This window comes from Vulpes lagopus, chromosome 11 (genome assembly GCF_018345385.1).
Source record: "Vulpes lagopus strain Blue_001 chromosome 11, ASM1834538v1, whole genome shotgun sequence".
NCBI classification, from domain to species: Eukaryota; Metazoa; Chordata; class Mammalia; order Carnivora; family Canidae; genus Vulpes; species Vulpes lagopus.
This window is the reverse complement of record NC_054834.1, coordinates 1474344-1491094: the sequence shown is the minus strand read 5'-3', so window position 1 is coordinate 1491094 and position 16751 is coordinate 1474344. Positions and strand designations below refer to the sequence as shown.

General features: G+C 38.9%; 1 protein-coding gene across 1 annotated transcript in view; it reads right to left on the bottom strand.

Moving 5' to 3' along the window:
- SPATA48 (spermatogenesis associated 48) overlaps positions 1-14653 on the bottom strand; it is a 59857-nt gene extending 45204 nt beyond the window's left edge. The window contains exons 1-2 of the mRNA XM_041773510.1: positions 14095-14653; positions 6012-6109 (exon numbers count right to left, since the gene is read on the bottom strand). Coding sequence (XP_041629444.1) covers positions 6012-6109; positions 14095-14653 — 657 coding nt within the window. The remainder of the gene's footprint in view (positions 1-6011; positions 6110-14094) is intronic.
- Between the last annotated feature and the right edge of the window lie 2098 nt (positions 14654-16751).

Below are 16751 nucleotides of genomic sequence, written 5' to 3'. Positions count from 1 at the left end.
AACTGCCTACAGGCAGAGAGCGAGTGAGGTTGTACAGTTCACATGCTTATTTTCCCTCCGGGATGCCAATCCTTCAGTGTCCGGAAACTGTTATTTCTCATATTTTTTCCAATTTTCTATGTGTTTAAGGCAGAAAAGTAAATGCAGCACCTGAAACTCCATCTCCTCTACTTCATTTATATTATTTATTTTATTATTTATTATTTATTTTTATTATTTATTTTAAAGCTTTTTTTTGTACTTTCTTCTGGTTTACTTTGCTGTTCATCTTCTAGCTTTGGAGAAGGGACTGTCACTCACCAGGAGGGTGCTCCCAACACCTATGGGCAGAAGTCAGAATGCTGCTACTTATTCTACATTGCACACAGTAGTCTTTCATGGCAGAGAATTTTCTAACCCAAAATGTCAATGGTTCAAGGTTGACAAACCCTGGTTGAACCTACTAATTCTATTCCATTGATTGTTTTTTTCCTCCCGGGGGTTCCACCCACATGGATACCATTTCTCCTTTGCCTATCTTTCATCTCAATCAGTTTCACACAGATATTTTTAGTGGATTCATCTCCTTTTTTCTATTGGATTCTTTCCTGCCTTTCCTCAATGTCCCTTCTTAATTTTTTTTTATAAAGATTTATTTATTTGAGAGAGAGACAGAGAAAGAGAAAGGGGGCACATAAGTGGTGGGGGAGAGGCAGAGGGAAAGGGAGAAAGGCTCTCCAGCAGACCCCCCACTTAGAGCAGAGCCAGACACGCTGCTTGGTCTCACGACCCTGAGTCATGACCTGAGCTGAAATCAAGAGTCAAACACTTAGGGATCCCTGGGTGGTGCAGTGGTTTGGCGCCTGCCTTTGGCCCAGGGCGTGATCCTGGAGACCTGGGATCGAATCCCACGTCGGGCTCCCTGTGCATGGAGCCTGCTTCTCCCTCTGCCTGTGTCTCTGCCTCTCTCTCTCTCTCTGTGACTATCATAAGTAAATAATAAAAGATAAAAAAAAGTAAAATTAAAAAAAAAAAAAGAGTCAAACACTTAATCGACTGAGCCAGCCACCCAGGCACCCCTGTCCTTCTTTAAATTTTTATTTGAATCTCTTCTCTTGGGCTGTGTAATTCTTAATTTCTGGATGAATTTTCCATTTCTTTCATTTTTTACGGTCAATTCTATTTGTATTTAATTTTTGAATTTCTGTAGGAAGGCAACTTTTCACATCCTCAGATGCTTGTTTGAAACATATAATTCAGTTTGGAGTATTATAGCACAGTTCTCTTCTGTTTCATAGATGATTTGGTATTTTGTGTTCTTATTAAAGTATTTTGGTTCTGACTCTGATTCTTCTTTTCGCTGAAGTATTTTGATTCTCTTTTTCTGTCTTGTTACAGTTTCCTGGGAAGAGGTATATCCTGTTTTCCTCCCTTCCCTTGGTGGAAGTTGCTGAGGTTCGCAATATTCTTAGTTCAATGCTGCCCCCTCCTGTCAGCGTTGCAAAGTACAGACTTTCTGGAATAAAGTTTCCTTCTGGCCGCTGATTGTTAGCAGACGGGTTCTGTGACTGCCAGTTTATTCTTTTTGTCTTTCACAATATTAACTGTTCCTCTTTCCCTCACTTTTTTTCTTTTCGTCACCCAACCTCCAAAGGGTGACTCTCCTTTCTTTTAAACTTCTTCTCTTACATAATACTGCTGTTCACAATGCCACCTCAAATCATGTATGCTTTTTAAATTCCTTCTCTGCAGATGGAAAGTCTCCTTTGTCTCCATCAGTGTTTGTTAGATCAGTCCTAGGCTGGCTTCTCCCTACCATGCATTTTTATTTTTCAATGTTTTCCTCATTTACAAAAACAAAAAACAAACAAACAACAACAACAACAAAAAGGTTCTGTTAAGAGCTTGAAGCACAACTTGTTAGGATTTTGCGTTTTCTTTCTTTTTCAACTTGCAGTAATTTGAAGTTTATATTTCTCTTTTATGTGTATTGAAGGTATGGCTTTTGTGTGTTATCGTTTGTCTTATTCTGCATTGCTTTTAGGCCATGTTGGGGAGCACAGTTTTATGCAGCTGCCATTATATTTAGCTTCTTAATTGCTATATTTTTTGTTCTTTTTGATCAGCATTGGCAGATAGTCATCATTTTTTTTCAATAAACTAACTCCTGGCATTGGCGATTTTAAAAAATGTTTGTCTTCTATTTCCTTATTATATTATCTTTATTATTTCCTTCCTCTATGATTTTTCTTTGGCCCATGACTCATTCATAAATATATTTTTACACTTCCAAATACAAGATTTTCTGGGGTGTATTGATCTGTCATAATTGTCTTGTGGTCAAAGAACATACCTTGTATGATTTAAAATATTTGAGTAATGTATAGAATCGATGGATCACTATATTGTACACCTGAAATCGATATAGCATTATATGTTAATCATTATGAAATTAAAAGGTCAAACACATATATAAGACAAAAATTTTAAAAATTGAATATTTAAAAAATTTCTGGTTGTTTTATGGTACAGTATGTGGCAATTTTCATTAATGGTCCTTGCGAAAACATATATTTATATATGTCTATTAGGTCAAGTTGTTAATTGTGCTGCCTTATTCTACTATATGTAGTTTTGTCTATACTAAATCCCCCAATATAGTGACTTCTTACCAGCAAGAGTCATGAACAAATATTTCAGTGCCTCTACAGATTAAAAAGAAATCTATGTTTAGCATACAGGTCACCCATATCAATCTAACATTGTTGATGTCCTATCCTAATAAGCATTGAATCTTTGCCAAATCAACTGCTGCGACATCATCAGTATAATATCTAGATCTTCTCTGAAAAATCACATATATAGATAAGAACTATTGGTAAACATGAGTAAGAGTGTTAGAGACAGAACAAGCAAGCAAGTAAAACCAGTGGATGCATTGTCAGAAAGAAGAGACGTGGGAATGCAAAATCACTTAAAATTTTCACTTCTAAAAAGTATACTAAATTAGGATTGATAGCAATTCACTTAAAATATCTTTTAATGTGAGCTTCTCAGCAATTCGCAAGATCTGTCACAATCAGCCATGTTCTGTGGGTAACGTACTGATAAGGTTGCTGGGTAATGTGTGGATGGGAATGGTCCTCTTCTTTTAGGGGCAGAGATTCTGAAATTTGTGTGTCCTTATTGTTCTTCATTAGGGAGACAACTAATTCTTCCGAACCTGTGTCCAATCTTCACTAGCAGTATCTGAAATTTATGCCTTCTCATTTTCTGGTGGTTCATATTATTGTTCATCATCATTTTAGTATATCATGGATATCATGATATACTCTTTCATTGGAACCTGGATTTTTCTCCAATACACCATCTTTTCTCTTTCCTGATTAGTCTTTATAAGCTGCCACTCCTGTATTTTATGTATCTTCAATTTCTTTATGAAACGTTGGTTTTCAGATCCTCAAATGTATTACTTAACACCATTTTGTCAAAGAAATCTTTATAGTATCTATTCTCTTGCAGGTGTAATATTTTACTCTTTCTGTTCTCTACATGTTTTGTGTGTACTATTTCATAAAGAAGGGACTAAATTTGCTATTTGGCTTCATCTTCAGTATTCTTGGAATTTGTTTCAATTTTTATTCAACCTCTCTACCAATGCTAGACATTTCTTAGGTTCTATGACAAGACATCGAAGAAGATCTTCCTTTACGTCCTAATACTTTAGCATCATTCACATTAAGGTCCTTCATCACCATCAACATCATAAACGCCTCAACTTCCTAGAATTTCCTCACATTTCACAAGAGCTGACAAAAGATGACTGTTGATGTCCAGATTCCAAACAACGAATTACCATAAACAATGTGGAAAAAAATCAGGAATTTACTATTTCTTTCCATTCTTGTGTCTTTCATGCTTTGGCTCTCTCTTGAAAATTGTGCTGCCATTTGCATTGGTGCTGGGAGGAACACCGACAGCTTGTGTTGCTGTGGTATGTGGTGCTTGTGTGGAGCCCTAGCGCCCAATGTACAGCAGGGAATGGGAGGGGACCCTGCAGGAAACCCCAGGAATGAACATGCGGTGGATGTATTCATCCTGAAGCAGTGGATTATTTTCAGAGATCAGTTCCAACTTTTGATCTTTTATACTTATGAGACTACAAGGTCCAGCTCAAAGTTGTAGTTACCCCTCCTAAAATGGCAAATTTCTGCATAGCCAAAGTGGCATGCAGAAATTTGAGCACTAGGCTTAAATCTTAGTTTCTATCCTTTCGTTGACTTAGTCACTTTTCTCTATTAGCTTTTTGATATTTTAAGGAAAAATAAATACTAATTAAGTTGTTTTCCATTACAAGTATTGTCCCATGTTACCTGGTTAGCTTCCACTACTGGAAGTAAAATATCCAGATTTATTTTCTGCAACAGAAAGTCTAAATTTATTTTGACTTTGAATAAGTATGTGAATAAGCATTTACGTGACACACACCTACTTCAATATTCTAACTCTAAAATGGTAACTAGATAAGGCATGGAGACTTGCCATGAAATTGCAGCTTAAATGAAAAACAAAAGGCACCAATGCCTTCAATTTCTTATAACATTTACTTTGATTAGCTCTCAAAGGATTTACCTACAGGAGCAATGAATACTTTGAGAAGTCTGGAGATGGAATACGTGAGACTATTATAGTACACATTTTCTTTACCCTTGCAACCAAATTCTGCATTTTATCTTGGTTTAGAATGACTCAAAACAGGCCAAAATACTTGAATTTCTAAGGCCAAGATTTTCTTATTAAGAAAAATCTATATATAAAAAAAAAAAAAGAAAACTCTATAGACAAGAAAAAGCAGGAAGCCTTGGCATGGGTGCATGATGTCTTGATAAAGGAGGAACTGATGACATGTATTTTGAATGCCCTTGTTGCTCCTTAGTCATGTCCTGTATAGTACAACTGATGGTTGTGGGAGGTATGCCCCAATCCCCTCTACGGTAAAATCAGAATGGGCAATCATGAAGGAAGAGGTGGGAAAAGTGGAAATAAATTTAACACCATAACTGCAGATAAATTAGCAGGCAGATCAATTTTAGTAAGGAGTACATATGGGACTTACCGAAATGGAAACTGATTCCTTAAAAGTATTCACATCTTTACTGCTAATGGGTATGGGGTTTCTCTTCGGGGTGATGAAAATGTTCTAGAATTAGATTGTGGTGACATTGCTCAATTCTGTATCTTTTAAAAAAACTGAACACTTTAAAAGGATGACTTTTGTGCCGTATGAAATATATCTCAATAAAGTCATTTTTTTTTAAAGAAAGAAAAAACCTTGAGCTATCTGTATATCCCTTAGGGTCATTGAGTCATTTAAATATCATGGTTTTAGGAACTAAACAATCCACATAGAAAAATGGTTAATAACACAGTCCTTAAAGTCAGAAGGATACCTAGGTTTAAATTTTGGTTTCATATTTACTGTGTGGTTAAAAGTCAATTAGTTAACATCACTGGGGATTAGCCTTGTTAAATAAAGTGGGGATAGCAACATTGCCTTGTCCAGAAGAGGGGATGGAGACAGGATTTTTGCGGAGTAATACATGTAGGAGCACTCTAGGTGAAGAGTAGGGTGGAAGCAGGACAAGAAGCTAGTGAGTGACAATGTGGTCTCAGCAGGACCCAGCTTAGCTTTAGGTCTATTTCCTCAAGGAAGTCAGGCAGCCTTCGGCCAAAGTCTGAGGGGACAGCGTGGGAGGTGCAGCCCTCCAGGCTGGTGGCTGTCAGCCATTCAGTGGCCACCACTCACCGCTACTGGAGGCGGATGCCTTTGCTTGTAAAGGGCACATGGCTCCTCCCCTGACTATTGTAGGAAGCACAAGATCATATGTGATATGCAATCACTGTGAAGGGGCACGCGGTGCCTGGCACCTAAGAAGCACTTATTAAATGGTAGCTACTTTTTTTGCATGAAATATCACACATACAGACAATAAAATTACAAATACTGTATAACATAATCAAGGACATCTTACTGTACATGTTGCTTCTTCATCAAACGCATATGTGTGATTTACTGAGCATGCTTCATGACGAGGTCGTACATGAGGAACTTTCAGTGGGCTTGTCCAACCTGAAAACAAAAATGTATGTGCTTTGGGTTAAAAATGCGATACACTTTTCTTTCACCAGAAATACTTCCTAGTAGAAAGCTAAACTGTGTGATGTTAACTGATGTTAACTTCCATTGGATTATCTAACAACTTTTCTTAGCAGTGAGAACTGAATAGCTCTGGAATGTACACGTTAGGATAATTATAATAGTGCAGAATTATTTGTTATTACTCATTACTTGAAGAGGCCTGTTGGGTACTATGAATCTGTAGATGAGCTTGTGGATGTTTTGGGGATGGTGGCAACACAAAGGAATCAGGTTACTATGCAGATAACTTATCATCTCACAATAGATGTCCTAAGAGACTAGCAAACATGCACACTGACTTCAACAAGTATTTACTGCGCCATAAATGGAGGTAGGTGTGTACACCAAGGCAGAAGGGGGTTCCTGATGCTGAGGTGAACAAATGGAAAAGAGTCACGTAAGTAAATGATTCCCATGTCCTGCAGCAACTGTAATAATACTTGCACTCTGAGTGCTGTGGGAGGGCAGAGGAGGAACAGGAGCTCAGCCACACTGTGGGGAGATAAGAACATCTTCCTGAAGATGATACATGATCTCACCATGACAAAGGGGAAGTCAGAAACATTAGAGGCCGAGGAGGCCTCAACACACCGCTGTTGGCTTGGAAGACGGAGGAGGCCGCGTGGGAGGGAGCAGCCTCCAGAAGAGGAGCATCCCTGGCTGTCTGAGAGCGAGGAAACTAACACCTCTAGTGCCAGAAACCAGATTCTGCACCACCTGAACAAGCCTACAGTAGGTCTTCCCCAGATGCTGCAGGTTTGGGCAGTGAGGTCCTGAGCAGAAAACCAGTTGCCCCTGCTCAGACTTCTCACAAAACTGGGAGCTAATGAATGGGTTTTGTGTTAGGCTGCTAAGTCTAAGGCCCTTCGTCACAGCCTCATTAGAAAACATCGAGGCATAGGCGAGAGGTCAAGGCACAGTGAGAAAGGCAGTGCTGAACCCCATGATTATTTCAGTTTTGAGAATAAGGATAATTCTGTCTGCGACACAGCTGGCCGGAGGAAATGCTCCAGAGGACTACCATGCCAACAGCAGCAGGATGGCGCTCTGTGGTTCCTTCAGATTTGCTGCCATTGAAGCAGCGGCTTTGAAAAAGGAGGAAAGTAGAACAGAACCTAAAATTTGATTTGTAAGCCAGAGTGAGAGATGGGGAACAGGACACTGAATTACAACTATGAATGTCAGGGTCACGACATTCACACCTAAATAAGATGAGGTCATTTCCGTTGCCTTCAGTATCTACTGCTGCAAGACAAAGCACTCCGAAGCCTAGGATCTCAGAACAACCATTCATTGTCCTCCAGGACTCTGAAGCTAGTCGGGGTGCTACATGTCATGCGGGAGAGCTCCAGAAGTCCAAAATTATCTCGCCCACTTGCCAGAGTGGGTATCGACTGTTACTGGGGAGCTCAGCTGGAGCAGCTGACCAGTACCTTGCTTTTTGTTATTTTTTTCTTCCTATGGGCCTATGTTGAATTGTTCACAAAATAGTGACTAAGAATTTAGAGGGAGAATCACAAGAGGCCCAATCCCAATGTGCAAGTACTAAAACAAGTCTCCACTTGCTAACATCTTACAGGCTGAAGCGCAGAGTCAATGTGCGAAGGAAACAGACCTCATCCCATGGTAGGAGGGGAAGCAGGCGCACATAGGAAGCAGTGAATTGCCAAGGGCCACTTTTGGGATCAGCGATCGCTCATGTCTACTTCACAATGTACAGCCTCACTTCACCACTTTCAGGCCATCAAACCAGTATCAAGTCCTTTGTCAGGGAAACCACTACACTATTTCTTCACTTATTAGAGATTTAACATATTTGAAAAAGTGATATTTTCATCGTAAGTTGGTTTTGTATGTAACCCATGAAATTGTATGAGTTTGGAGAGGTCTGCCATGAACACTATTTTTCCATAGGTCCTATTATTATAAAACATTTCCATAATGTGGTGCTTTTAAAGAAACAGAACCTTAAAAGAAAGATTTAAGGACTATTCTATTGATATTTTCTCATTCATGTGTTTTCTCTCCTCTAATGGCTAGGAATATGTTTTTTCAACATCTAAAATACCATTGTTAGTAGTCTTCTCTGAGTTTTCTTTCTCGATATAGCTAACAGTAGGCCAATTTTGTTATTTTCAAAGAAGTATTTTCAGGTTTAGTTGATTTTTTTTCTGCTTTTCTGTTCTCTATTTTACCTATATGCACCAAACATAGATCTTCAAGATACATGACACAAATATTGACAGAATTGAAAGGAGAAATAACTCTACAATAATAGTTGGAGACTTTAATACTCTTTCAGTAATGGATAGAACAACTAGACAAAGATCATCAAGGAAATAGAGGACGTGGGGTGCCTGGGTGGCTCAGTTGGTTAAGCATCATCTGCCTTTGGCTTGAGTCATGATCTCAGGGTCCTGGGATGGAGCCTCACATACGACTCCCTGTTCAGCGTGGAGTCTGCTTCTCCCTCTCTCCACTCATACTCTCTGTGTCTCTCTCAAATAAATAAAATCTAAAAAATAAATAAATAAATAAATAAATAAATAAATAAATGAAAAGGAAATAGAGGACTCAAAAATTTGACCCAAAAGGATATACAGAACACTTTATCCAACAGGATCCCCAAGCAAAATACATATTTTTCTCAAGTGCACATGGAACAGATTATGGGATGCCTGGCTGGCTCAGCGGTTGAGATGTCTGTCTTTGGCTCAGGGCATGATCCCGGCAGGATCGAATCCTGTGCTTCTCCTTCTGCCCGTGTCTCTGCCTCTCTCTATCTCTCATGAACAAATAAATTAATCTTTTTTTTAAAAAGAATAGGTTATGTTGTAGGCCACAAAATAGGTCTTCATAAATTTAAAAAAACTGAAATAATACAAAGTATATTTTCTGATCACAATGGAATCAAAGTAGAAATTGATAAAATGGAATGAAACTACAAATCAATATGTGAAAATTAAACATCACATCCCTAAATAAACAAAGAAGAAATCCTATGGAAAATTAGAAATTATCTTGAGACAAATGAAAACAAAAACATAATACAACCGAAGTTATGGGATTCAACAAAAGTAAAGCTAAAAGAGAAATTTATAGGAATAAATACTCATATTAATGAAAAAAGATCTCAAGTAAACAACCTAAATTTGTAACTTAAGGAGCTACAAAAAAAGAAACTAAACCCAAATCTAGCAGAAAGAAATAATAAAGATCAGCATAGAGATAAATAAAAGAAAAAAAAAAAAACAACAGAATCAATGAAAGCAAAAGTTGTTTTTTTGGAAACATAAAAAAAAATTGACAAACCTTTAGCTAGACTGACTCAGAAAAAAAGAAGATTCAAATAAACTAAAATCACAAATGAGAAAGGACACAGGGCAACTGATTTTTGTTGGAGGAAGTCATGAAGAAGATGTGACTGTAAGCTGGACTCCGGCATGGGAAGCTTCTCACCCACTCCCATCCTTGAAATATACCTTCTGCCCCCCACTCCCCCAGTAGGAGCTATTCTAAGAATGTAGCCCAGAGTAAGGTGTTGTTGCGATCATCTGGATGGTATATATGTCTAGACGCTGGCAAGGTCTTTATATAAACTTTTAGGATTCCAGCGGCCAGCTGTGGAGATCAATTTGTCTTGCAGCCACCCAAGACAAGCCTGTATGTAAGTCCTCTTGCTTATTAAACCTGCCACTTACCCATCTGGAGTGACCTGCCTCTTTCTTTGTTCTCCCTCTGCCCTCTGTGTATGAGAGCCAGTTTTGGATTTCACCCAAAGAACTCTTGAGGTTGCAAACTAACAACTTTACAGAAATAAAAAGGGTAAGAATATACTATGAACAACTGTGCACCAACAAATTTTATAACCTAGATGAAATAGACAAATTCCTAGAAACATGAAACCTATTAAGATTGAATTATGAAGAAACAAAAAATATGAACAGATCTGTAACTAATAAGGAGAATCAATAATCAAAAACTTATCAACAAAGAAAAGTTCAGGACCAGATGGTTTCACTGGTGAATTCTACAAAACAAAGAATTAATACCAATCCCTCTCAAACTATTTCGAAAATATTGAAGATAAGGGGATGCTTCCAGACTCATTCTATGAGGCCTACATTACCTTGATTACAAAATCTGACACAGACAGTACAAGAAGACTGCAGATCAACATCGCTGATAAATATTGATGCAAAACTCAAAATACTAGAAAACAGAATTTAACAGCACATTGAAAGTATTAAATTCCATGACCAAGTGAGCTTTATTCCTTCAGTGCAAGGAATTGTATTTGTGCATTGTCAGAGGCAACGTAAAATGGAAGAGCCATTATGGAAAACCCGTATGGTGGCTTCTCAAAACATTAAACATGGAATTATCGTGTAATAGAGAAATCCCACTTTTGGGTATATACCCCAAAGAATTGAAAGCAGGCTCTTAAAGAGGTATCTGCACCCCTCTGTCTATAGCCATATTATTCACAATAGCCAAAGGGTGAAGCAACCCAAGGGTCCATCGATAGATAAAAAAACAAAATGTGGTATATACATAGAAAATTATTCTGCCTTAAAAAGAAATTGACACTTGGAACGACATAGACATTGTTGTCCATGAGGACATTATGCTAACTAGAATAAGCCAGTCATGAAGACTTTATGACTCTACTAGACTTCACTTATATAAGGTTTCTATAGTAGCCAAATTCTGAGATAGAAAGTAAAACAGTGATTGCCAGGGGGTAGAGGTAGGGGAGGAGATAGGGAGTTAGTATTTAATGGGTTCAGAGTTTCAGTTTTTTAAGATGAAAAGTGTTAAGGAGATGAATAGTGAAGATGGCACCTAATGCCAATGAACCACACACTTAAAAATGGTTGACTGTTATGGATTGAAGGTTTGTGTACCCCCTACAAATTCGAATACTGAAACGTTTAACCCCAATTGGAAGGTTGGGCCTTCGGGTGATAATTAGGTTTAGATAAGGTCTGGAGGGTGTGGCTCTCAGGATAGGATTACTGTTCTTATAAAAAGAGGAGGAGAGACCAGAGCTGTCTCTCTCTCTCTCTCTGCCATGTGAGGAAGCAGAAGCAGGACCTCTGCAAGCCAGAAAAAAAGGCTCTCACCAGGAACCAAATTAGCTGGTACCCTGATCTTGGACTTCCCAGCCTCCAGAACTGTGAGAAATAAATGCCTGTTGCTTAAGCCACCCAGTCTATGGTATTTTGTTTTAGCAGCTTGAGCTGAGACAGTGGCTAAAAAAGAAAAATGTAGGAAGATATACTAAGAGTTATAAATATTGATATTAGGAAGCTGAATGTAGGAAAATCAAGGATGTGATAACTGGCAACCTCTACTTTCTCTGTGGTAAGGAAGATGTGTCACCTGCTTAAGGAGAGGCAAAAAGACCAATGAAAGGTTTGAATACAATTAGGGTAAGTGTAGAGTACTTGATTGGTAAATGAGAAAGAACGTCAACTAGGAACAAAAGAGCGCTGAACCCAATTAATTGTCTAGACAAAGTTGGAATAAGGCAAGAAATTGGCAAATTGGCAATATAATCATTTATGATATTATTTTGGTATTTATGAAAGCCCACTGAAAAGCATACTGATGTGTGATCTAACTAATTTTACAAAGACATTCTTCTTTACCAGAATGTATTTGAAATTATGTGGATTTAGGTTGCTAAAAACTGAAAAGTACTTATTATTTAAAATTAACGATTATTTCCAAGATGTACAAAATCATTGAAAACCTAGGACAAATTATATTAAACCAAATCCATGGCCTGCCAGTATTACTCTTTGAAACTGTAATAGTTAATATTAACAGCTACTATTAATTGAATGCTTTAACCAAGTTCTAGGAATTTTGTTGTGTTTTACATGTCTTAATTCACATAATCCTTATAATTTTATGAGAAGTACTGTTAATGCCAAGGAAATGAAAATTCTGGACTTTCTAATCACTAACATTTATTGGTGCATTCACATATTCCTATGTGAATTACACGAAATAGTTCTATGACCTTAGGAAGCATTATTGGCACATGAATTTACAAATATAGATACATAAAGGCATAAAGATTAGCAGCCAACCCTGGGTCGTAGTACGAGTAAGCCTTCGATCAGGACGAAAGCTCAGCAAGTCTACTGAGTTCTGTTGTAGTGATCCAGGTAGTGAGTTCTATACTTGGTTCTGAATTGTTGGTGCAGTCTGTTGACCCTATTCTCGTTGTATGTCAGCTTTAATAAATGATTTCTTCAACCTCTACTTTGTTGTAATAATGTCTTGGGAGTCCGATCTTAGAGAAAGTTACAAACCAAAGATATTGTTCTTAGAAGTTACACTACAGTAGCCTAGGGTGACTGCTTACGTGAAGTACTATGCTTGTCCAGGGTAGGAGAACTAGGAAAAACGACTTCAATTCTTTTAAAGACATACTCTATTATTTTACATTGAAACATTAGCAAAAGAGTGAGCTCAAGTTCTTTGCTTCACAGAGTTGGAAAACAGTCACTGGTTGGGAATCAGTAAGGTGTTCAGCGTCGGCAACACAGCCCTGAACTCATCAGTGGTTGAGCGCGAATGACAGTAGCTTTCAGTAATGCTGTGGTTCACTAGGTGGCACTTCCGGTGGCTTATAAAGTGCTCATTTCTTAAAACAGGTTGTGAGCCTCATCCATACTCTTCATATGGAAATTCCAAACGAAGGGATTTCCTGAAGCCCATGTGCCAGTCCAGAGCTGGAGTGCACACTAAAAGCCTAACTCTTACCATATGCTTGCATCTCTCCAAATCGCTGTCTGCAGGGTGGGGCGGGGAAGAGGGGCTCTTCTTGTCTATCACTTTTTCCCTTTTTCTTACCCCCTGCCAGGTCCCGAGAGCCTATGGCCTCTCTCCAAGGAAAAGTGGCAGGAACCACGAGTCCTCACTGCTCCAAACACTGGTGGTATCACTGTTCCTCCAGACTGTCCCGTAGGCCTGTAGTCTGTGGGCAGTGCCCAAGAGCAGTGGAGGGGGGTGTAGCCTCTGGTGCTAGACGAAGCTTAGCATCTCTTGCTACAGCATGTGGTCCTTTCCCTTCCACACGCTCAAAGATGTTAACCTCCTTGCACTCCCTGCTTGCCACACACACCCCCATACAAAAGTACTCCGCGTGGCTTTCCTTTGGACGTGTTTCTCACTCTTCCCGTAGCAGGCCTGTGACACTCTCTGGGAGTTCTCACACAGAAACCCTAAGGCTAAATATCAGTAAGAGGTCATCCATTCCGTGTCCAGGGCTACGTAAGGGTTGCTTCCCAGTAGACCCGGAATCTACCTGTAACTACCTTCCGTTTCATTTCAGCTTCTGTGACCTCGCTCTTTTATAACCACCAGCAGATTTGTTTTTTCAAGGGAGACAGATATACGCAGCCATGCTACATGAGTATCAAAACTAAACATGTATGTCCTTGTGGAAAATTTAGGTTATCCATATGTCTAGAATAAGTTATCTGATATCACTTTGCGTTGGTCACTTACCCTAATTAATGCACTTTTAAAAACCATTTTTTTTTACAAATAGGTTTATAAAAGGCTAATCATTCTTTTTTTCTTACAATCTATAATTTTATTTTTTATATTTTTTTATTTATTCATGAAAGACACACAGAGAGAGTCAGAGACACAGGCAGAGGGAGAGAAGCAGGCTCCATGCAGGGAGCCCAATGTGGGACTCCAGCATCATACCCTGGGCCGAAGGCGGTGCTAAACCCCTGAGCCACCCGGGCTGCCCAATCTAGAATTTTAAAATAAGAATCCTTATTCAGTTCTTTACAACTTTATGTTAAATTTACTGCTAAATACTTAATCTTATATCCACACTCTTCTCCCTCGTTTAAAAATTGTAAGGCCCATGTAACTTTATTTACCTCCAAGTCTTGCTCTGATGGAAACGTCTGGTACTTCCCTGGAATTCCATCTCCTGTCCTGTTTTAGTTCTTCTAACAAAATGTTTTGCCTTTTTAGCGTTGTTTGAAATCCCGTGTCTGGCCTGGGAACTCGATGCTGCGGTTTCACATCACTGAAATCCACCAGGCTTGGTATGGCTCTGCCAACGCCAGGCTTTAGGTCAGCATCGCCACCAGGACTCAAAAACCCTGAACAGCAATCGCCCAAGGGCACGTCATCTCGAAGTGGAAATAATGGATAATCCTGCCCATACGGTGGGGGATAAGGGTAGTGTAAATGGTAGTCTGGCAAGACTGAAGGGGGGTAAGGGTGAAATTTAAGAAAAGCAGGGTTGCATTTCTTTTCGATTCTGCCATAGTTGTGTCTGTCCTCAACTCCTTTCACAAAAGGCATGTTCATTTTCCTTAAGAGATCACAGTAGTGGGGGTAACCTATATTCTCAATGGCCTTTTTTCCTGAAAGGATGGACCTCTCAGAGATACTTATCTTTCCAGGTCCGTACTGTGGACCCATATCCATGGCCTTTCTCTTTTGAATTCTGGATGACTGTAAATTAAGTGCTTCTGAGGACTCCTATTTAACTATAAAACTTACTATCTCCAATAGTTGAGGATTGGTTCATCTAACATAAAGTTACTGATTTGCTGTTCTAAATGTCGATAGAGTATTTTTTTTTTTTTTTAAGACAAGTACTTTTTCTCTACCAAAAGTATAGAGCAGTAAGGGACCAGGACAGGAAAAAAAAAAAAAAAAAAAACAGAGTCCCTGTTGCTTGGCAACAGCTGGAACTTACACACTGGACCATTTGCTATATATGTCATAATTTAATTCTTAGGAAGAACAAGAGTCGCCTTGTTAGTATTTTCATGATAGCCTCCTTACCACTGCTCAGGAAAACTGTGCTCATTTGTAATTTGTTTTTAAATGCTTCCATAAGTTGACACCTTATTCACTAAAGGGTACAGAGCAGCTAATCAAGTGAGAATATATTTTTTAATGTATAAATACATTTGACTAAAATTAAGTACTTAAAGACAGGATACGATAAATTACAAAACTCCCGACCTAAATAAATGTAAATTTAAATGCAATGCAAAGAAAGAACGGGTATTAGACTATAGTTCATTCAGTGCACCTAATTTTTAACAAAAATAATAGTCCAAGTACAAATTCATCTTAAAATGCCCTAAATTATCTTACTCTTTGGCTACCAACGTACGGAGTAAGACCAATGGAGTTTGTGCACTCATTTCAGAAAATTACTAGAAAAACTAGTAAAATATGAGCTATTACCTCACATGTAAAAAATAAAAACATTAATGTATTGGTTATTCAGAAGCTCATTTCAATGGGATAATTTGGACTTGCACGAAAAGGAAGTTTCACAGGAATTCCAAATATTGGATTTGAGGCACGAGGTTCACACCATCCCTATTGGAATAATAATAAAAAAAGCAAACATCAATGAGACACCTACTTCCTTATTCTAGCAACTGGCTTTCCATCTTTAGATTCCCAATACTTAGGGACTAATCTCCAATATAACGTCCTTGACCACAACGCTTGTCCTACTGTCAAGTTAAACGTGAGGAATTTACACAGCAGATGAAGGTAGGAGAGACCAATGAACTTACGCAAATTCTTAATGGCAAAAGTCAGTGGCAGTCAGAGGACCATTTGGTGTTGGTCAGGCTTTCTAGTTTATAAAACTGAAAAGGCGGGACGCCTGGGTGGCTCAGCGATTGAGCATCTGCCTTCGGCTCAGGGCGTGATACTGAGGTCCTGAGATTGAGTCCCATGTCGGGCTCCCCGCATGGAGCCTGCTTCTCCCTCTGCCTGGGTCTCTGCCTCTGTGTGTCTCTCATGAATAAAATGGGAAAAAAAATCTTAAAACACAAAAAAGTAAAATCTATAAAACCAAGTATCGAAGAGGATTGGAATAATAGGTCCTCATACACTGACGGTGGAATGCTAAAGTGTACAATCACTTTGCAGACCAAACTGATTAGATCTCATAAAAGTTGAACATTCACATACCCTACAATCTAGAATGCTACTCCTAGGATTATATATCCTGGAGAAATGATTATACCTGCACAGCAGAACACAGGCACAAGAACGTGCCCGGCAGCGTATTTGTTGTAACAAAAACTGGAACAGGGACGCCTGGGTGGTGGTTGAGCATCTGCCTTTGGGCCAGGGCCTGATCCTGGGGTCCCAGGATTGAGTCCCGCATGGGGCTCCCTGCATGGAGCCTGCTTCTCCCTCTGCCTGTGTCTCTGCCTCTCTCTCTGTGTCTTTCATGAATAAATAAAATCTTAAAAAAAATGAAAAGGAGATTCAGCAGGTGCCATACCTAGGCATAGTGATTGAGCACTTTTCAGTAAAATCTGTATTGATTTGATGTCCTCAAAGGAACTGCAAGGTCTTGACCACAACGCCGGCTAGATCCAAATCGTACTAAAGCACCCTCCGGCACAATTTAATCAGAAAGAATTTCTAAATATATAAATGTACTCAGTGGAATAAAACACACTGCGGACAGTTCACCAAACATTTAACATCTGCAGACAGAGCCAGAAAACTCCAGGAACGTCCTGATCCTGGTCTGGAAAAA